This window comes from Salvia splendens, chromosome 14, assembly GCF_004379255.2.
Source record: "Salvia splendens isolate huo1 chromosome 14, SspV2, whole genome shotgun sequence".
Taxonomy (NCBI): Eukaryota; Viridiplantae; Streptophyta; class Magnoliopsida; order Lamiales; family Lamiaceae; genus Salvia; species Salvia splendens.
The window spans coordinates 29711873-29727734 of NC_056045.1; the positions used below are offsets into that span (position 1 = coordinate 29711873).

The 15862-nt window shown below is 38.2% G+C and overlaps 3 protein-coding genes across 3 annotated transcripts; 1 reads left to right on the forward strand and 2 right to left on the reverse strand.

The window, feature by feature from the left end:
* Nucleotides 1-1882: 1882 nt before the first annotated feature.
* Nucleotides 1883-5244, reverse strand: LOC121765130 (protein MAEA homolog). The gene is made up of 7 exons (XM_042161165.1): nucleotides 4664-5244; nucleotides 4014-4208; nucleotides 3610-3732; nucleotides 2745-2930; nucleotides 2533-2666; nucleotides 2196-2382; nucleotides 1883-2118 (listed from the first exon to the last, which is right to left on the reverse strand). Exons 1-7 carry the CDS (start codon nucleotides 4976-4978, stop codon nucleotides 2017-2019), a joined length of 1242 nt encoding a protein of 413 aa, XP_042017099.1. The 5' UTR covers nucleotides 4979-5244; the 3' UTR covers nucleotides 1883-2016.
* A 663-nt stretch (nucleotides 5245-5907) lies between these two features.
* LOC121765131 (thioredoxin-like 3-3) lies at nucleotides 5908-6968 on the reverse strand. Its single transcript, XM_042161166.1, has 3 exons — nucleotides 6773-6968; nucleotides 6643-6668; nucleotides 5908-6330 (listed from the first exon to the last, which is right to left on the reverse strand). The coding sequence occupies exons 1-3, from the start codon at nucleotides 6914-6916 to the stop codon at nucleotides 6111-6113; spliced, it is 390 nt and encodes a 129-aa protein (XP_042017100.1). The 5' UTR covers nucleotides 6917-6968; the 3' UTR covers nucleotides 5908-6110.
* A 2346-nt stretch (nucleotides 6969-9314) lies between these two features.
* On the forward strand, nucleotides 9315-15586 carry LOC121765129 (myosin-15-like). Its single transcript, XM_042161164.1, has 5 exons — nucleotides 9315-9489; nucleotides 11552-11903; nucleotides 12025-13999; nucleotides 14095-14301; nucleotides 15044-15586. Exons 2-5 carry the CDS (start codon nucleotides 11608-11610, stop codon nucleotides 15365-15367), a joined length of 2802 nt encoding a protein of 933 aa, XP_042017098.1. The 5' UTR covers nucleotides 9315-9489; nucleotides 11552-11607; the 3' UTR covers nucleotides 15368-15586.
* Nucleotides 15587-15862: the final 276 nt, after the last annotated feature.

The window sequence follows — 15862 nt, forward strand, 5'->3', positions numbered from 1 at the left end:
GTGGGGGTGCAATGTGGGTTGCCTGCGGAGAATCGGTTGAGGGGTTTGAGGACTCGCGGAGGGAAGAAGAAGACGACGGTTTAGTGATTTTTAATCAGTCTCATGTTGAATATTGACTGCTTTCAATAATTTTCTTTTTTCAGTAATTAAGAATAAAATTAACGAAGAAAAAAAAAACTCTAATCTATCATCAAAATCGGTTCCCTAATAAAAGGAGTAGGCAAGATGTGATAAATAATTAGTAATATCAAAATTATATAGTAATCAAATTTTAAATTTTGCTTGTTGATGCACATGTTGTACCATAATCGAATCAAATCAGCAATAAAGTATTCTATTTTTGGTATAGGTTTTAATTTTGAATGAAAGAGCAATATCAAAGATAGATAAATGAATTAGCCATACTATTAAAACAACGACATAGAACGAATTCTTGATTTTCAAATGTAACTAGTTAAAGTTAATATTTTGGAAAATATATATTTTTGTCATGAAAATACTCAAACAAACTTATAAATATGACTTAAGTTGGTAAGCGATTGATTTACTAGTATGAATTTGAGTCCCATTTTGATTGCGTGTTGGGTATTTAAATCCATCTACACTATTTTTTTGTAATGACTTAGATTGGAACAATTGCTATTTTATGTAAAGAAAAAAAGCAAAAGGATTGAATGCTTAAATCGGTATTTAAACCCATCTAGACAATTTTATGCAATGTTTATTCATTCATAATTGATTCCAATAGAGAAGGAGCGTGTGTTTTCATTAGTAGACACTTGACATAGTAATGCGTGTATCCCACCTAGAAAAAGTTGGATGTGGTTTATCAGTACAACATTTTTCTCATTGCTCAAACATAGGACAAATTAGGGGTGGGTCGATACGAGATATCGTATCGAAAACGTTGTATCGTATATCGTATCGAAAATATCGATATGAAAGAATTTTATATCGTTATCGTATCAAAAGTTTCGATATATCGAACTTTCGATATGGATAATATCAATATCGTTATCGTATCGATATTTCGATATATCGTACCGAAATTCGATATATCGATATATCGAATATACGATATATTCGAATATTCGATATAAAACAATATATCGAAAATATCGATATATATATCGTATATTCGATATATATCGTATATTCGATATAAAATGATTTATCGCGATATAAGGAAATTCATATCGTTATCGTATCGAAAACTTACGATACGGTGTCGTTTCGTATCGAAAATTACGATATATCGAAAATCCGATAATTTTTCGATATTTTTCAATACGATACGAGCGATATATCATTTTTCCGATATTTTTCCCCAGCCCTAGGACAAATGCATTACACCATAGAGGCAAAGTGATGGGTCGTAAGCACAGTTTATCGCATCGGATGTGGGATCTAGAGATGTCGATTCAACCTAAAATTCATGAATTGACCTGGACAAGTCAATAAAGAAAAAGACCAAGACTAAGACCAATATGGTAGGCTCAAAATGAAGTGAGTGAATACTATGGATGATAGTTGAATCCAAAATCGATGAGTTGATCCAAACGGACCATAAAATCGGAAGGTCCGGGTGGAAATTTATAACCCTCCACGCACACAATAGTCCGATAACCCGATAGGACTGCCTGGCCCAATTGGCATTCATGGTAGTAGTATCCACCATACTTGCACGGTCACGCAGGAGCACGGAAAGCCAAACGAACAAGAAACGAGGGCAAAGACAAGCTTCCATGGATGGACCCCAAAACTATCAAATAACAAAATAGTAGTAACAAACTCAAATGCTTCCTTCAAATAATAACAATATTTAAAATAAAATAAATAAATAAAAAAACTCAAATGCCTACTCTTATCTTTCTTTAGCCAATTCCCCAAGAAACAAGAAGTACTTTATTGCAAAGGTTCTGCATATGTACATGTGTTCAAACAGAATTTCAGAATAGAAACAGATCTGTCATATACAGAGATGAAACCATGAACAATAAGAGCTGGACTTTATTTCTATGAGATGTATGCTTTCAACACTTCAGTGTAGTCGCAAACAAGACCAGTCCTAGGACAAGTGATTTCCCCGTTGTTTTGCTTTGCCATCTCCTCAAGAGCCTGTATGATATAAGTCAGAGATTAGAATGTTTATTCAAGTTTACGAACAGGCAGACACACTGAAACTGGCAGCAGACCTTGGTGCTGTAAACGTAGCCATTCGGCAAGACAAGAGGTGGGTTCTCAGTATCCATGAGCTCTTTAGTTATGTAACAGACAAGTTTTGAGTGGTGCTGCTTTGAATATGGAAGTGGCTGTGCTAATTTGCGGAATGCCTCCTGAGATAGAGGATCCTCCTTTGTGCAATCATCTTCGTAACAGAATCTAAGCCGAGTCAAGGCCAAAAGCAAGGCACACATAGGAGTTACTTATCTAAACTTTTAGTTTCGATAGTTAGAAACATCATTCAGAAATTTTCGCATATTCAAACAAGAATATATGGCAAGCACGCAGATGATTGCAAAGTAAGGATACGGGGTCTTCAATGCAGATAAACCAGCTTGTAGATATATATTCAACAGAGGCTGAAGAGTCATGCCATACAATTTACAGAATTCTTGCTTAAACTGGTCAGCCAAAATATCCCACTGCTTTTCTTCGAACAAGACCTGCAAGACAGCAATGCAGGTCAAGGCCTAGTTCAGTAAGTTGGAGATAATCAATTCGATAACCAAAACTAGTCCGACCTTGTAGGACTGACAGTCAGTGTTACTCCTGAAAGCAAGGGTTGCCATAACACGCTGCAATTCTTTCATATGTGTAGCTCCCCAAGGTGCTAGGTGCTTTCGAGCATAGGTTATAGCTTTCATATTTTCATCATCTCTAACCAACTCAATGAATTCTTGCAGTCTTAACTGGAACTCAAATTTGCTCTGCAACAGAAGTGTGTTCAAAATAGTCATAGATTACCAAGTGCAGGAAGGTTGAAGACTATCTTATGACCACTTGCAGAATCATTCAAATGGAGGTTCATCATAGAATTTGAAATGAAATTATATCCGGAATCTTGGTAACAGGATTCTGCTACTGTAGAATACTCATTAGTTGATTCCAAGATCGTTTCAATTGTTTCCCCTATATCCGGATGACTATATTTGGAGGTTTGACAGCATAGGAACTCTGGTGACCTCTGTAATTTCTCATCTTACAGTTTATTGTATCACAAACTCTTAAGTTTATAAGGCAGGACTCGACCTAGCCAGCTTCCATCACATCATTGTATAACAGGAAAAATAATGCGGTTTATATATGATATTTCGACAAAATAAAAATAACAGTTTGTACATGTGATTGTAAAACAATTGAGTAAGTTATGCAGTTGTACAACCATAAATGGCATGTCGCATTCCAATTTTTTAGGACTAATGTCGAGAAACAGGCTTCGGTGTACTGACATATTCTAAATACCAGAACTTTTAATCCAAGCTATCATGATAGCATGTTCAATTTTGACAGGTATTTGGACAAATAATACATCCATTCCAACTAAGACCTTTTTTTTTGCTATAAGAAAAGAAAGAACGTGGAGAAGACAGGTAGAACATAAGTTACCTTTGACTTCTTTAGCCTAGACTTGTTGTCAGAACACCAGGCTAGAGCAGGACCAACCTTCTTCTTTTGAAGAGCATCGATAACCTTTTTAGCTTCAAGAAACACATCTATATCAACAAGCTCCTGTGGAGACAGAAAAAAACACCATCTGAATGGCATCCTTCCATTTCAATTGGAGAAACAACATGAAAGAGTAGCACAAGGAGTCGATGACAAATAACAGGACAAAACTCACAAACAGCCTGCTCTACTTTCCCTATCTAAACAAGTAAATGGGCCAAAATCTTCACAATATGCTGAGATTTCTATTTTATTATTTCACATTTAGATGCTTCTTTGCCAGTTTGGAGAAACAATAGCATACGTCAACCACTTTAGAGATAATGCGCGATGATGAAAATCACCTGAATGTTGCTGCTCTCTGCAAGCTTAACAGCTGTGTCATAATACGACATCCGCAGCATGTAATCAACAAGTATCCTCTTCAGCCGGGTGTTATTCCACTCTGACATATTTTCCAGTTCTGCAGATTCTAGATGTTCCAGACGAGCCCGGCATTTTTGTGCTTGTAGGTGCTCTGTTCGACTTCCATCTTCCGACTGTCACATCAACCAGTAACTTGTGTAAACGGCTTATTGCCAATACTAATCTAGTTTCACCAAGTATCCTAACTACGATGACAGAAACCTAATGATTTTATTCCTGATGGATGTATTACTAACCTATAGAATGGCAATTTCAAGCAGATGATCAAACGAAACAGTACAATGAAAACACATAACAAAAGGAAACTCAAAATCAAAATTAACCTTCTCTTGCGCTTGTCATTTGATCAATCAAATCAAGAAACCAAAATCTAAACCTAGTTTTTCACTAACGAAATTCAATTTGCTTCATCAATTATAACTATTTTATACTTTCTCCGTGTCAACAACCAACAGTTATTTCTAATCTATATATCAATCCACAATTTCCCCAAACGCAAACAAATTATAACAAATCCTTTAGGATTTTATTGTAAAAATCAACACGCATAAAATTCAGATGAACATACTTTTCTTTTGAGGCCCTGCAATCGGGAGACGAGAGAGCTGAGTTGATCAACAGCTTCCTCTCGCGACAGTTCGGAGTCGGCGACGGTAGAGACTCCGGAGATGACGGCGGACACATCTTTCTCGACGGCGCGGTGGTTGGAGCGGATCGTCTTTTTGTAGTTTTCGAAAGGCACGCGGAGTAACTGATGCTCCAGTTTGAGAGACTCAGCTAGCTTACCGGATTTAGACGGCGGCGGCGCGGCGGGCGCGGTGGCGACGACGGAGCTGCCGTTTGAGAGCTGCGAATCCACCTCCATCGGCGACGACGACGACATTTTTCCCAATTTTTTTTTTGTTTAATTTTTTTTTTCTCTTCTTCTCGTAGTGAGTGGATCGATCTATCCCTTCAACTGCAAATATTTGGTTATTACTACTAAACTTCCATAAAATAATTAAATTTGTGTCAAACGCAATTTTTTCAAATTAATTGGACTCAATTAATTAACTCTAATATAATCATCTTATCTAAGATTGAAATATCAAAAATCGAGATCACTAGAAGCAAGGTGTCAATATGGAAAGGCCACATAAGAAACTTTAGCATTGAACTTATGGGCATTTATCAATTTATCGAAACATGCGAATTTGTGAGTAATTGAGCATCGTATGTCGAAAATGAGGTGTCATCCTGTCATAATTGAGCTTAATCTAAGCATCAAACTTTTGAGCTTGTGACATTAAAATTGACTTGTAAGCATTGATGGCTAAAAGTAACGTGTCATTCAGATCGAATATAAGTCCACAACTAACATTTAAGCATTAGACTTGTGAACATCATCTGATATGAAAAGCTTGTGAGATCAAATTCAACTTTTGAATATCGACAACATATATGCCATTCGTAAAGACTACATTTGATGTCCAAGCATCATCTCATTTCAAAATAAATGAGATGATGTGTCTATTTCTATTCAAATAGGGTCAAAAGCAACATGATGTAGCGCAGTTGATAGTGTGGAGCTGTGGTGACCTTGAGGTCACGGGTTCAAATCCCACCACTCTCTGGGAGACTCTTTCGACCTTACACTCTCTGAGAGACTTTCGACCTTGACTCTTTCGACCTTACACTCTTTGGGAGACTCTTTCGACCTTACACTCTCTGGGAGACTCTTTCGACCTTACACTCTCTGGGAGACTTTCGACCTTAATCCGCAAGCCCGTTCGAGTAGGATTCGGAACACAAATATTGTAGAAAAAAATAAACTTATAGAGGAAAGATTTTCCATTAATCACGTAAATTATAGCTGACAATTTTTGACAGAGATAAACACAAAATTATGGGTTAAAGCTTAGTGTCCAACTCTATCAATTCGACACGATCATAACACGATAATTCAGTGTCGTGTTCATATAACACAATAATTTAGCGTCACGTTCGTCTTCGCGTCGGAAACTGCCCGTCTTTTCTCACGAGTGCAGCCAGAGGCGATCGTGCAGACGCTCTTCTCCGGCCCCAAACATCTCGTCAACCCTTTCACCGTCTCTGTAGAAATGGAACGTGGGCGTGTACCGTATGTGCTGCGTCGTCTCTGGGCATTCGTCGATATCAGCATAAACAAAGGATAGCTTCGAAAACTTGCCGCTCAATTCGCAAAATGCAGGGAGGATCTGACTGCAAACACGGCACCTGACAAATTGAAAACAACCAATCAATGCCTTTAAAGCATTTCATCAAACAGTTTTAAAGTAAATTCATCTTTCAAGCATTTCTTCGCACAATTTTTACTCAGTTTCATCTCCAAGCATTTCTTCAAACACTTTCAAGTCAGTTTTCATCTCCAAGCATTTCTCCGAACTCTTTATAAAATTCATCTCTCAAACATTTTATCAACCACCTAAACTACTTTTTCATCTTTCAAGCATTTCATCGAACAACATGGGCTAACAGAATGCTTCTATACTTGAACAGAGAGCTAAATAATCGAAAAATTGGACATACCATGACGCGCCGTAGTTGATAACCGTCTGCAAATCAGATTTTTCCGAAGAAGAAATCAGTTCGAGAGTCAATCACCTCTCATTCAACAAAGACGATACGTATACGAAACAAAGAGGGAGAATTAGCTTACGGGGCTTCTGGAGGCTTTGATTTGGCGAAAGATTTCCTTCAAACTGTCATCGGTAGTAGCAGTAATGAGATTAGATTTAGCATTTTTAAGCAAGTTTGAGGGCGAATTGCTCTCTACGACGCCTTGAATCTCTTCCTTCTCCATGCCTTGAAGCTTTTCCTCTTTCGTTCCTTCTAAGCTGAAAAAAAGAAAAGAAATGGAAGATAATATCACAACCCGACCCGCATGGTGTGAGTAATTGGGTCGATGCATTTAGTAGTGGGCCTCTGTTGATTAGAGTGATTATGGGCTCGGAATAATATAAGCTCAAATTTTCATCTATTTATGACTAAAGTCCCAAAATGGTCCTTAACATATTGCGTTTTTTTTTATTTTGGTCCAAAACATTATCTTTTGAATTATTCGGTCCCTCACATTTGAAATCGGATCACATTTGGTCCATTTTGGACGGTTCCGTCAAATTTTTGACGGTGTTAATTACCGGGTCACAAATCCGTCACTAATCCGCCACTAACTGGGAGAAACAAATCCGTCACAAATCCGTCACCAACCGGCTATTTGTTAGCTGACGATGACTTCTAACACCATGTGTGCAGTTTAAAGCTCTTCTCACCTTATTATCTACCCACCGCCGCGCATTTTAGCACCCCGAAATCAAATTCCCCGTTCTCAATCTCAAACCCTAATCAAAAAGTCGATCAATTAGAGTGAATTCGACATCGCAATCTATTGGCTTCTACTGTGTATTACTGTAAATTATCAGATTTTTTTCTCCGATCGATGAGAGGCGACGAAAATGTCCAAAGTGAAACACTTTTTCCGGAAGCTTCACATCGGCGATCACCACAACCAAGTGAGGCTGTCTGAGCTGGTTCCCTCATCTCAAACGGCGCCGTCTCAGCAATTGACCTCCACATCTCCGTCTTCCGAGGTGCCTCTCGACGGGGTCGTCGTCTTCGGGTGGCAATTCGAGCAATAGAAATATCAGTTTCTTCGAGGAGGAGTTTCAGATGCAATTGGCGCTGGCAATAAGCATTTCCGATCCGGGTCAGAATTGCGTTGACCCGGAAACTGCTCAAATCAACGTCGCTAAGCAGATTAGCCTTGGTTATGCGCCTTCTCAGAACCTCTCGGAATCCATGTCGCTCCGATTTTGGGTACATCGTTTACTAGATGTTTTCTTGTGTTTTGCCCCATTTTGGATAAATTGCTTGTGTCGGTGGCCAGGAATTATAGGGTTCGGTTCGATTGTGAAATTTAGATTTTTGTGGGGGAGAGCTGCTGGAGTTTTAGGTTGTGACTTAGTTACGGGGGAATTCTTTATGTATGGATTGTGGATTTACAAGTAATATTTGTTTGGCCTTGTATGTTGTTGGAAGTGTTGGAATGTCTGCAAATTTGGGGTCCTGGTTATAATGTCATTTTGGATACACGTGATGTGAACAAATAAATTAATTAGTGACGGATTAGTGACGGATTTGTGACTCGGTAATTAAAACCGTCAAAAAATTGACGGAACCGTCCAAAATGGACCAAATGTGATCCGATTTCAAATGTGAGGGACCGAATAATTCAAAAGATAATGTTTTGGACCAAAATCAAAAAAATGCAATATGTTAAGGACCATTTTGGGACTTTAGTCTTTATTTATATTTATGTTTGTAATAGTTTTATGTTTATAGAATTATAGTACTTCAATCTTAATAAGCCTTTGGGTACAATGCATATTGTATTATTTTGGAGTAGGGTGCATGCATACAATGTTTTCATGGCAAGTACACCACACAGATTTTTTAATTAATTAACATACTTAAAATTAAATCTTACAATGCTTTTCTTTTCCTGGCCCATTAATTTGGGTGCAAAACATACCAATTTGGACAACTCTAATGAATGTGTATCATGTCGATTTGTTATTTATCCAAAATTTATGGCATCGTCCAACAAGTCTTGACTCATAGTCCAAAAAATCATATTCAATTTAGTCTTATTGCTAAATTAAAAAATGTTCCTGTTTAGTAAAATTGTAACTTCAATCGAAATTATTAGTTTATCAGTCAAACATATCCATAAGGGGTGGGATAAGGGACGAAATGACTTGTGATTGTAGGCTTGCCTACCAAAACACTAATCCACGATGATGCAGCTCATGTTAACAAATTATAGTGCCCAATTTTGAATAGTTTTATTTTTAATAAGTTTCTCTTGAACTTTTAATTTATCCAACTTATTAAGCATTAGTGCCGTCATTTATCCACCGTGTTCCAAGCTAATCAAATTTTAAAATAAGAACGAGGATCACATCACACATTATGATTCGCGGCCGTCAAATCACATTGCGAAATGTGACATAACGAGTTCGAGACTTCGCGTTGCGGGTGCCCTATGCTTACAATGCGTCAATGCCCCACTTAAATAGACGCTCCGCAAGACGCGCCACATCAAAATTTAAACTTTCGGCGGTTGACTATATTACCCTTCTCTTTCCATTAAATCTCAATCAAATCAAATCATTATCAATTTACACTATCAGTAGTGAAGCTGTATTTTCAACGGCCGCTTTCTTCAATTTCGCTACTAAATCAAAACCCCTCTCTCTCTCTCTCTCCCGAATTGATTGCACTGTGATACGGTCAATCTTCACGAACATATATACATTTTGCTGTATCAATCTCATTTTATCAATTCCGTGCAGATTTCGTGGATAGTTGTATTTGGTAAGTACAGCCTGTTCATAATCTTCCAAATGACTGCTTGAATTTCTGTAAAATGTTAAATTCTTTTGTGTTTTCAAGTTTTTGAATATTGAAAACAAATTGAAATTGAAAAGTTTCTATCTAACGGCTGATTTATTGCATGAGGAGTTATGGCGCATGACGAGCGAGAGTAATGTGATTTATGTGAATTTTCTCCATTTTAAATTAAGTCGAGTGTATTTGGGGAAGTTGATGATTGATTTGTTGAATAGCTCTGAATCCTCTGTGAAGAAACAGAAAGTATCTTCCTCTTCTTCTTTATTCCACCCTTTTCTGCTTTTATTTATTTTGACCGGAAAAAGAATTTGAGAAATTTTAGTTGCTATTCTTTGTTGATTTGCTGTTTTTTCCGTATGCAGAATTTTTTGAATTTGTTGAAACTGATATCTATTTGATTCTGAATATTGGATGATCTTGTTTTGTAATTGTTGATGGATGTGAGGGTAGGTTGGTCATAGAAGAGTCATACTGACTCACATGAATACTTTTTTGTAATAATGGATCAGAAACACATTGATTAGTGCTTTTGTTTATTGCATGCCTCATGATATATGCTAACGGTGAAGGTGGTGTCTGGAATCATTACTCATCTTTGCTGAAATCTAAAATAGTCTATTCTATATACTTTAAATTAATAGTCAAGTACAATTTTGTGAAGTGTAGTAGTTAGTAAATTACTCTGTTGTAGGGACTTCAGATGTTCTGGATCCAAGGGTTGTTTATTCAAGAATATGTATGCCGTTTTAAAACCTCTTTCTTTTAAGCTGGGATAATATTTTATGCATTCCTTTTCTTTCTGTTATACATGTTTAATACTATTAACACATGTATCCATATTGGTATTTCAAAACGATAGTTGTAGACGTTTCAATTCCTCTAATATTGCTGCTTGAGCTCTTTTACATACTATACAGTTCAAAATGATGTTCAAAAGAGTACTTGATACGATCCCACATCGGTTTCACACGAAAGTGTGGAATAGCATATAATAGGGAGTCAACCCTTTACCTTTGACCATGGTTTTGGGTTAAGTTAGGGCTTCCTATCTTATATGCTTATCAATTTGGTGCGGTGAACGTGGATCCGGATGTCCTACGGAAAGGGGCTACCCGTAGGTGTGACCAAGGGGTGCCACCGAAAAAAACGTGGGCCCGAAAGGAAAAAGGGCCGTAAAGCGGATGGTGGGCCCGTGGTGTGTGCCGTCCGTGGACGTCCGGTTTAAAAGAGGGATGGATTGATACGATCCCACATCGGTTTCACACGAAAGTGTGGAATAGCATATAATAGGGAGTCAACCCTTTACCTTTGACCATGGTTTTGGGTTAAGTTAGGGCTTCCTATCTTATATGCTTATCAATTGGTGCGGTGAACGTGGATCCGGATGTCCTACGGAAAGGGGCTACCCGTAGGTGTGACCAAGGGTGCCACCGAAAAAAAACGTGGGCCCGAAAGGAAAAAGGGCCGTAAAGCGGATGGTGGGCCCGTGGCGTGTGCCGTCCGTGGACGTCCGGTTTAAAAGAGGGATGGATTGATACGATCCCACATCGGTTTCACACGAAAGTGTGGAATAGCATATAATAGGGAGTCAACCCTTTACCTTTGACCATGGTTTTGGGTTAAGTTAGGGCTTCCTATCTTATATGCTTATCAGTACTGCTTTTGTTTTTTGTTTTCACTTTATGTTATATGCTGCAATCTTTCTTTTGCTGATACGTTAACTTTATGTCCATGCTATCTTTATCTGTTTTTGCATTCGCACTCATCACATTTAACTTGATCACAATCCATTTTTTTGAGTCCATGGTCTATTTGCTTGGATCGTAATGAGTACATCTGTTTTAACTATGTATCATTGAACAGACATGCTTAAAAGATTAATGAAATTGAACTGTTATGAAATCTTCCCTACATGCTCTTCATAAACTACTTTGTTCTTATTTGCTTCCTAACCATTGCAAGCTCACTAATACAAATATCTACTTTTTTTTTCTTTTTCTTTTCCCATTGGTTGATTCACGTACAGGTTTATGGCCACATTCAATGATAAGTAGCAATTGTTGGAGTTAAAAGTTCAGAGAGATGAAGAAGCTATTCTTTTTCAAATCACAATCATCAAATAATGTCTCCCAACCGTCAACAGATAAGCAAGTTTACTGGGAGAAACCAACAGAAAAAGCTGATAAGTCGGTTAAAAACAAGAATGCCGTGGAAGATCAGGTATTTGGTAGCACACCCTCTCTAAGAAGAAGCCTCTCATTTTCATCCGGGTCTCTTCATGACACTGGAAAAGGGCTGAGGAACTACAGTGAGCAAACTGGTTCTCCACATAGTTCTGGTTATTATCCAAACAAGCAACCAGGACACCATTCATCCAGGTAGGTTCTGTCTGTTCCTTGTGGATTTGGTGCCGCATATCTTGTATACTTTTGATCTATTCATGTTATTTTCTTCATTAACATGATTTCTCTCTGAGTTGCAATTCTCTTGCCTTTTCAGATATCGTACTCTTACTCCAGAGAGGCAAACCAGGGCAAATTTTGTAGATACATCTATGGTTCGGAATGCAAAGAGCATGGAGCAGTATGGCTGCACTGCTTCTGGATCTCACTCTGATCTGTCAGATATCTCCTCTAATTGCTCTAGTAAGGTTTTGGATCGTTACATTGATGGAGAACAGATGGAAAGGTTTGAAACCAAAAGCAATTTCTCCACGAGAAACCAATTTGAAAATGGAAATGTGGTAAAGAAGCCGCCAAATATTTTTGCACCTGTTGCAAATGATGCTAGGAAGCAAAAACCTAAGTCTCGATCTTTCAGAGAATCCAAGACATCACAAGTTCCGCTTCCCTCAAAAGATGGGTGTAATAATGGATACTGCAATGAATCACCACGAAAACTAGCCAAACATGTGGTTGAGAGACTTTCCCAGTCTAAGTTTCAGCCTAAGATGAGGTCAACAGAATTTGACTCTGAGAATCCAATCACCATTGAAGATGTCTATGGAAGGAGCTCGAATCGATATGCCAATGCATATCCCGATGAAGATTCTCCAAAGAATTTTGCAATGGATTGGCATGATGAGATTTGTGATGGGTCTCGCCATGATGAAAGTTCTGAATACTTGGAAAAGGACTCTTTTTCTGGTGATAAAGACATGGCTGGAGAAAATCTTGATGCTGTAACAGACAATGATGTTGAACTATTTAAAAAATTCAAGGAAGTTGAGGACCGTGCTCTAACTCTCTCAGAAGAGCTTCAAAAGGGCAACTTTTTTCAGTTAAAAGGACTTGGCGTGCCAACATTGATCCAGGCAATTAAAAGCCTAGCAGAGGAAAAGGTAAATTTGGCTGGAGAGGTTTCAGCAGTCTTTGAGGATAGGATTGCTGAGAGGGCCTTGTTTAGAGAAAAACTTAAGCTTGGAAGGGCAGACCTAGAAGCACAGTCCCGCAGATTGGTGAAGGAAAAAAATGAGATACAGGTAGCTCTTGAAAAGGAATTAGACAGAAGATCAGCAGAGTGGTCACTCAAGCTCGAGAAATTACAGTCAGAAGAACATAGGCTTCGGGAAAGGGTGCGGGAACTAGCAGAGCAGAATGTTTCCCTCCAAAGAGAAGCCTCAACCTCTAGTGAAAGGGAAATGGAAACTAGAAGCAAATCTACAAACATAGACAAACAACTTGTTGAATTATCTACTCAACTTAAAGAAGCTAGAGAGGAGAACCTTTATTTACAGAAAACAATATCTGAGCTGCAAGACAAAACTAGGGCAGCAGAAGAAGAAGGTGATTGCATTCGAAGGAAGTATGAGGAGAAGGTCTGTGAGTGTAAGGATATGCACCAAGCTGTCAGTAGGCTCCAAAGAACCTGTAACGATCAAGAGAGGACAATTGAGGGACTACGAAGTCTATGTGAGGAACTTAGTAAGAAAATTTCTAAGGATAATTTTGACTTTGGAATTGCAAAGCTGCAAATCGAACATGTTAGGCTGACAGGAGTGGAACACGCACTTAGGAAGGAGGTGGAATCATATAGAGCTGATGTTGATTCACTTAGGAGAGAGAACATTGATCTGCTCAATCGTTTGAAAAATATCGGGAAGGAAGGTGGATTTTCAACTTTTAAGTTGGACCGAGAGCTACATAATCGCATTTGCTGCTTGCAAAGTCAAATACTCCCACTGCTTACTGAGACCAGCCAACATGGCAGGAAGTTTATTGAATATGTTAAAACCAATGGTGGCTTCCCATTGAACAAAGGGCCAGGTTCTGCCACATGTTTAGATGGCCAAGTTCTTGTTGAATATCAAGTGAAGCTCCAAGGTCTAGAGCGGGCAGCTGAGAACTTAGCAACCAGTACGAAGACCATGTCTTATGTCCTTCAAGAGAAGTCCACTTTGATGCATGAGAAGTCTGAACCAGTTGGTACTGATAATCAAACACCTGTCTTGAGAGTTGAATCACAGACAACAGAGGTAGATATTTTCTTTACTCTACATTTCAAATGCCATTTCTCCTTTTTATATCGACCCAACGCACTTTACGCAACATTATTTGGTTTCCGTTCCAGGACATAATCAGATCAGAGTTGAAATCAGAGACCCTGTTGACCAGTTTGCTGCGCGAGAGTCTTTATTCTAGGGAGCTTGATGTGGAGCAGTTGCAAGCCGAGCTTGCTTCTGCTATTAGAGGCAATGATGTTCTCAAAAGTGAGGTCCAAAATGCAGTGGATAACTTCTCTTGTGTAAACCACAAGATGAAGGAGGTTGAACTTCAGGTATATTTGAACACTAATTCCTTCTTCTTTGTGAACCGAACATGAAAGATATTCGTTGTATGCAGAGATGAGTCAAGTGGCATTCATTTAATTCCATGAGTCAACTGGCATTACATTTTCTTAAGCATAAGGGCGCATTTTGCAAAAAATTGTACTGCATTTATGTGAATCATACCCCCTACCACAGTATATTTGTTTATTTGCATCTGTTTACTACTTTCATGTCATGGTGCTCTTTCGTATGAACATTAATCTCTCAAAGTTTGTGTATATTTTCTCCTTGGCCAATAATTCCACACCAGCTATCCACACCGAACCCATATTTGATCATCATGTGCCCAAATTTTTTTGCATCTAATTAAAAAGCTCTATATGACCACCTTTAGCCTAATGATAATAGATGTCAGATTTCCACCATGAAAATCGAGAAACTAAATATGCTCTGGAGGTCTAGAACACAATTTTTCATGTTATTCTCCTCTCATACTGGAAAATGTCTGGTTTCATGACACAAAGCTTCGTACTTCATTGATAAAGTAGCACCAAATCAACTGATGATTATTGTCATACATACGCGTGATACAATGTGGACGAAACCACCTAATTACTTCTACCACAGAAGCACAAAGTTTCCTCTACATGTCTTTGTTTTCAAAACATTCAAAACAATGCACATGTTCTTTGTACCATACAATAATTCCATAATATTCTGTTGATATTGTTTATCTTCCTTGCATGCCAGATGATAAAAAAGGACGAGACCGTCAGTCAGCTCCACGAGGATCTGCAAGACTGCAAAAAGGAGTTGGCCATACTGAGGGGGATATTACCAAAGGTGTCCGAAGAGAGAGATATGTTGTGGGAGGAGGTAAAGCGGCATGCTGAGAGTAACATGCTGCTGAATTCCGAGGTCAACGCGTTGAGAAAGAGAATCGAGGCCCTTGACGAAGACATACTAATGAAAGAAGGCCAAATCTCCATTTTGAAAGATAGTGTCGGGAAACCTTTCGACCTCCTTGCGACTCCGGAGCCAACCCCTGAATTCTGCTGGACCGATGCACGTTGATTGGCAGTGACCGTAAGGGTCATCTTCGTTTCAATACAGTTTCCTGATCTGTTTATTCTTGTGATTATCCAAAGCTCATCATCTCAAGCCATTGTTTATAGACAACTTCTTTACACTGCATAGTTATAAGTTTTTGTGTGATTGCATTGCAGCAATCTTAGACAATATATTTTGTCAAAGCTACATTTAAATCGATTGAATTAGATTTGACTTCTTCTCTCTCTCTCTGTCTCCTGTTTTTTTTGGGGATCTGTTTTTCTTTGCATAAATATTTCCATTCTCGAAAGTTTATTTCTCTATTTATGTTTGTCATTCTTGTGCATTAGTCATGCTAATATTATGAGATGAATAGGTTTAGATAGTGTGAGTTGTGCTTAAGAGATGAATCCAAACTAAATATTATGTGAATGAAAAAAAATCTCAAAATAAGAAGGAAATACCTCTCCTTTTTTGGCTCTTGGCTTGTATGTGGAAAATTACTTATCAATAAAATCA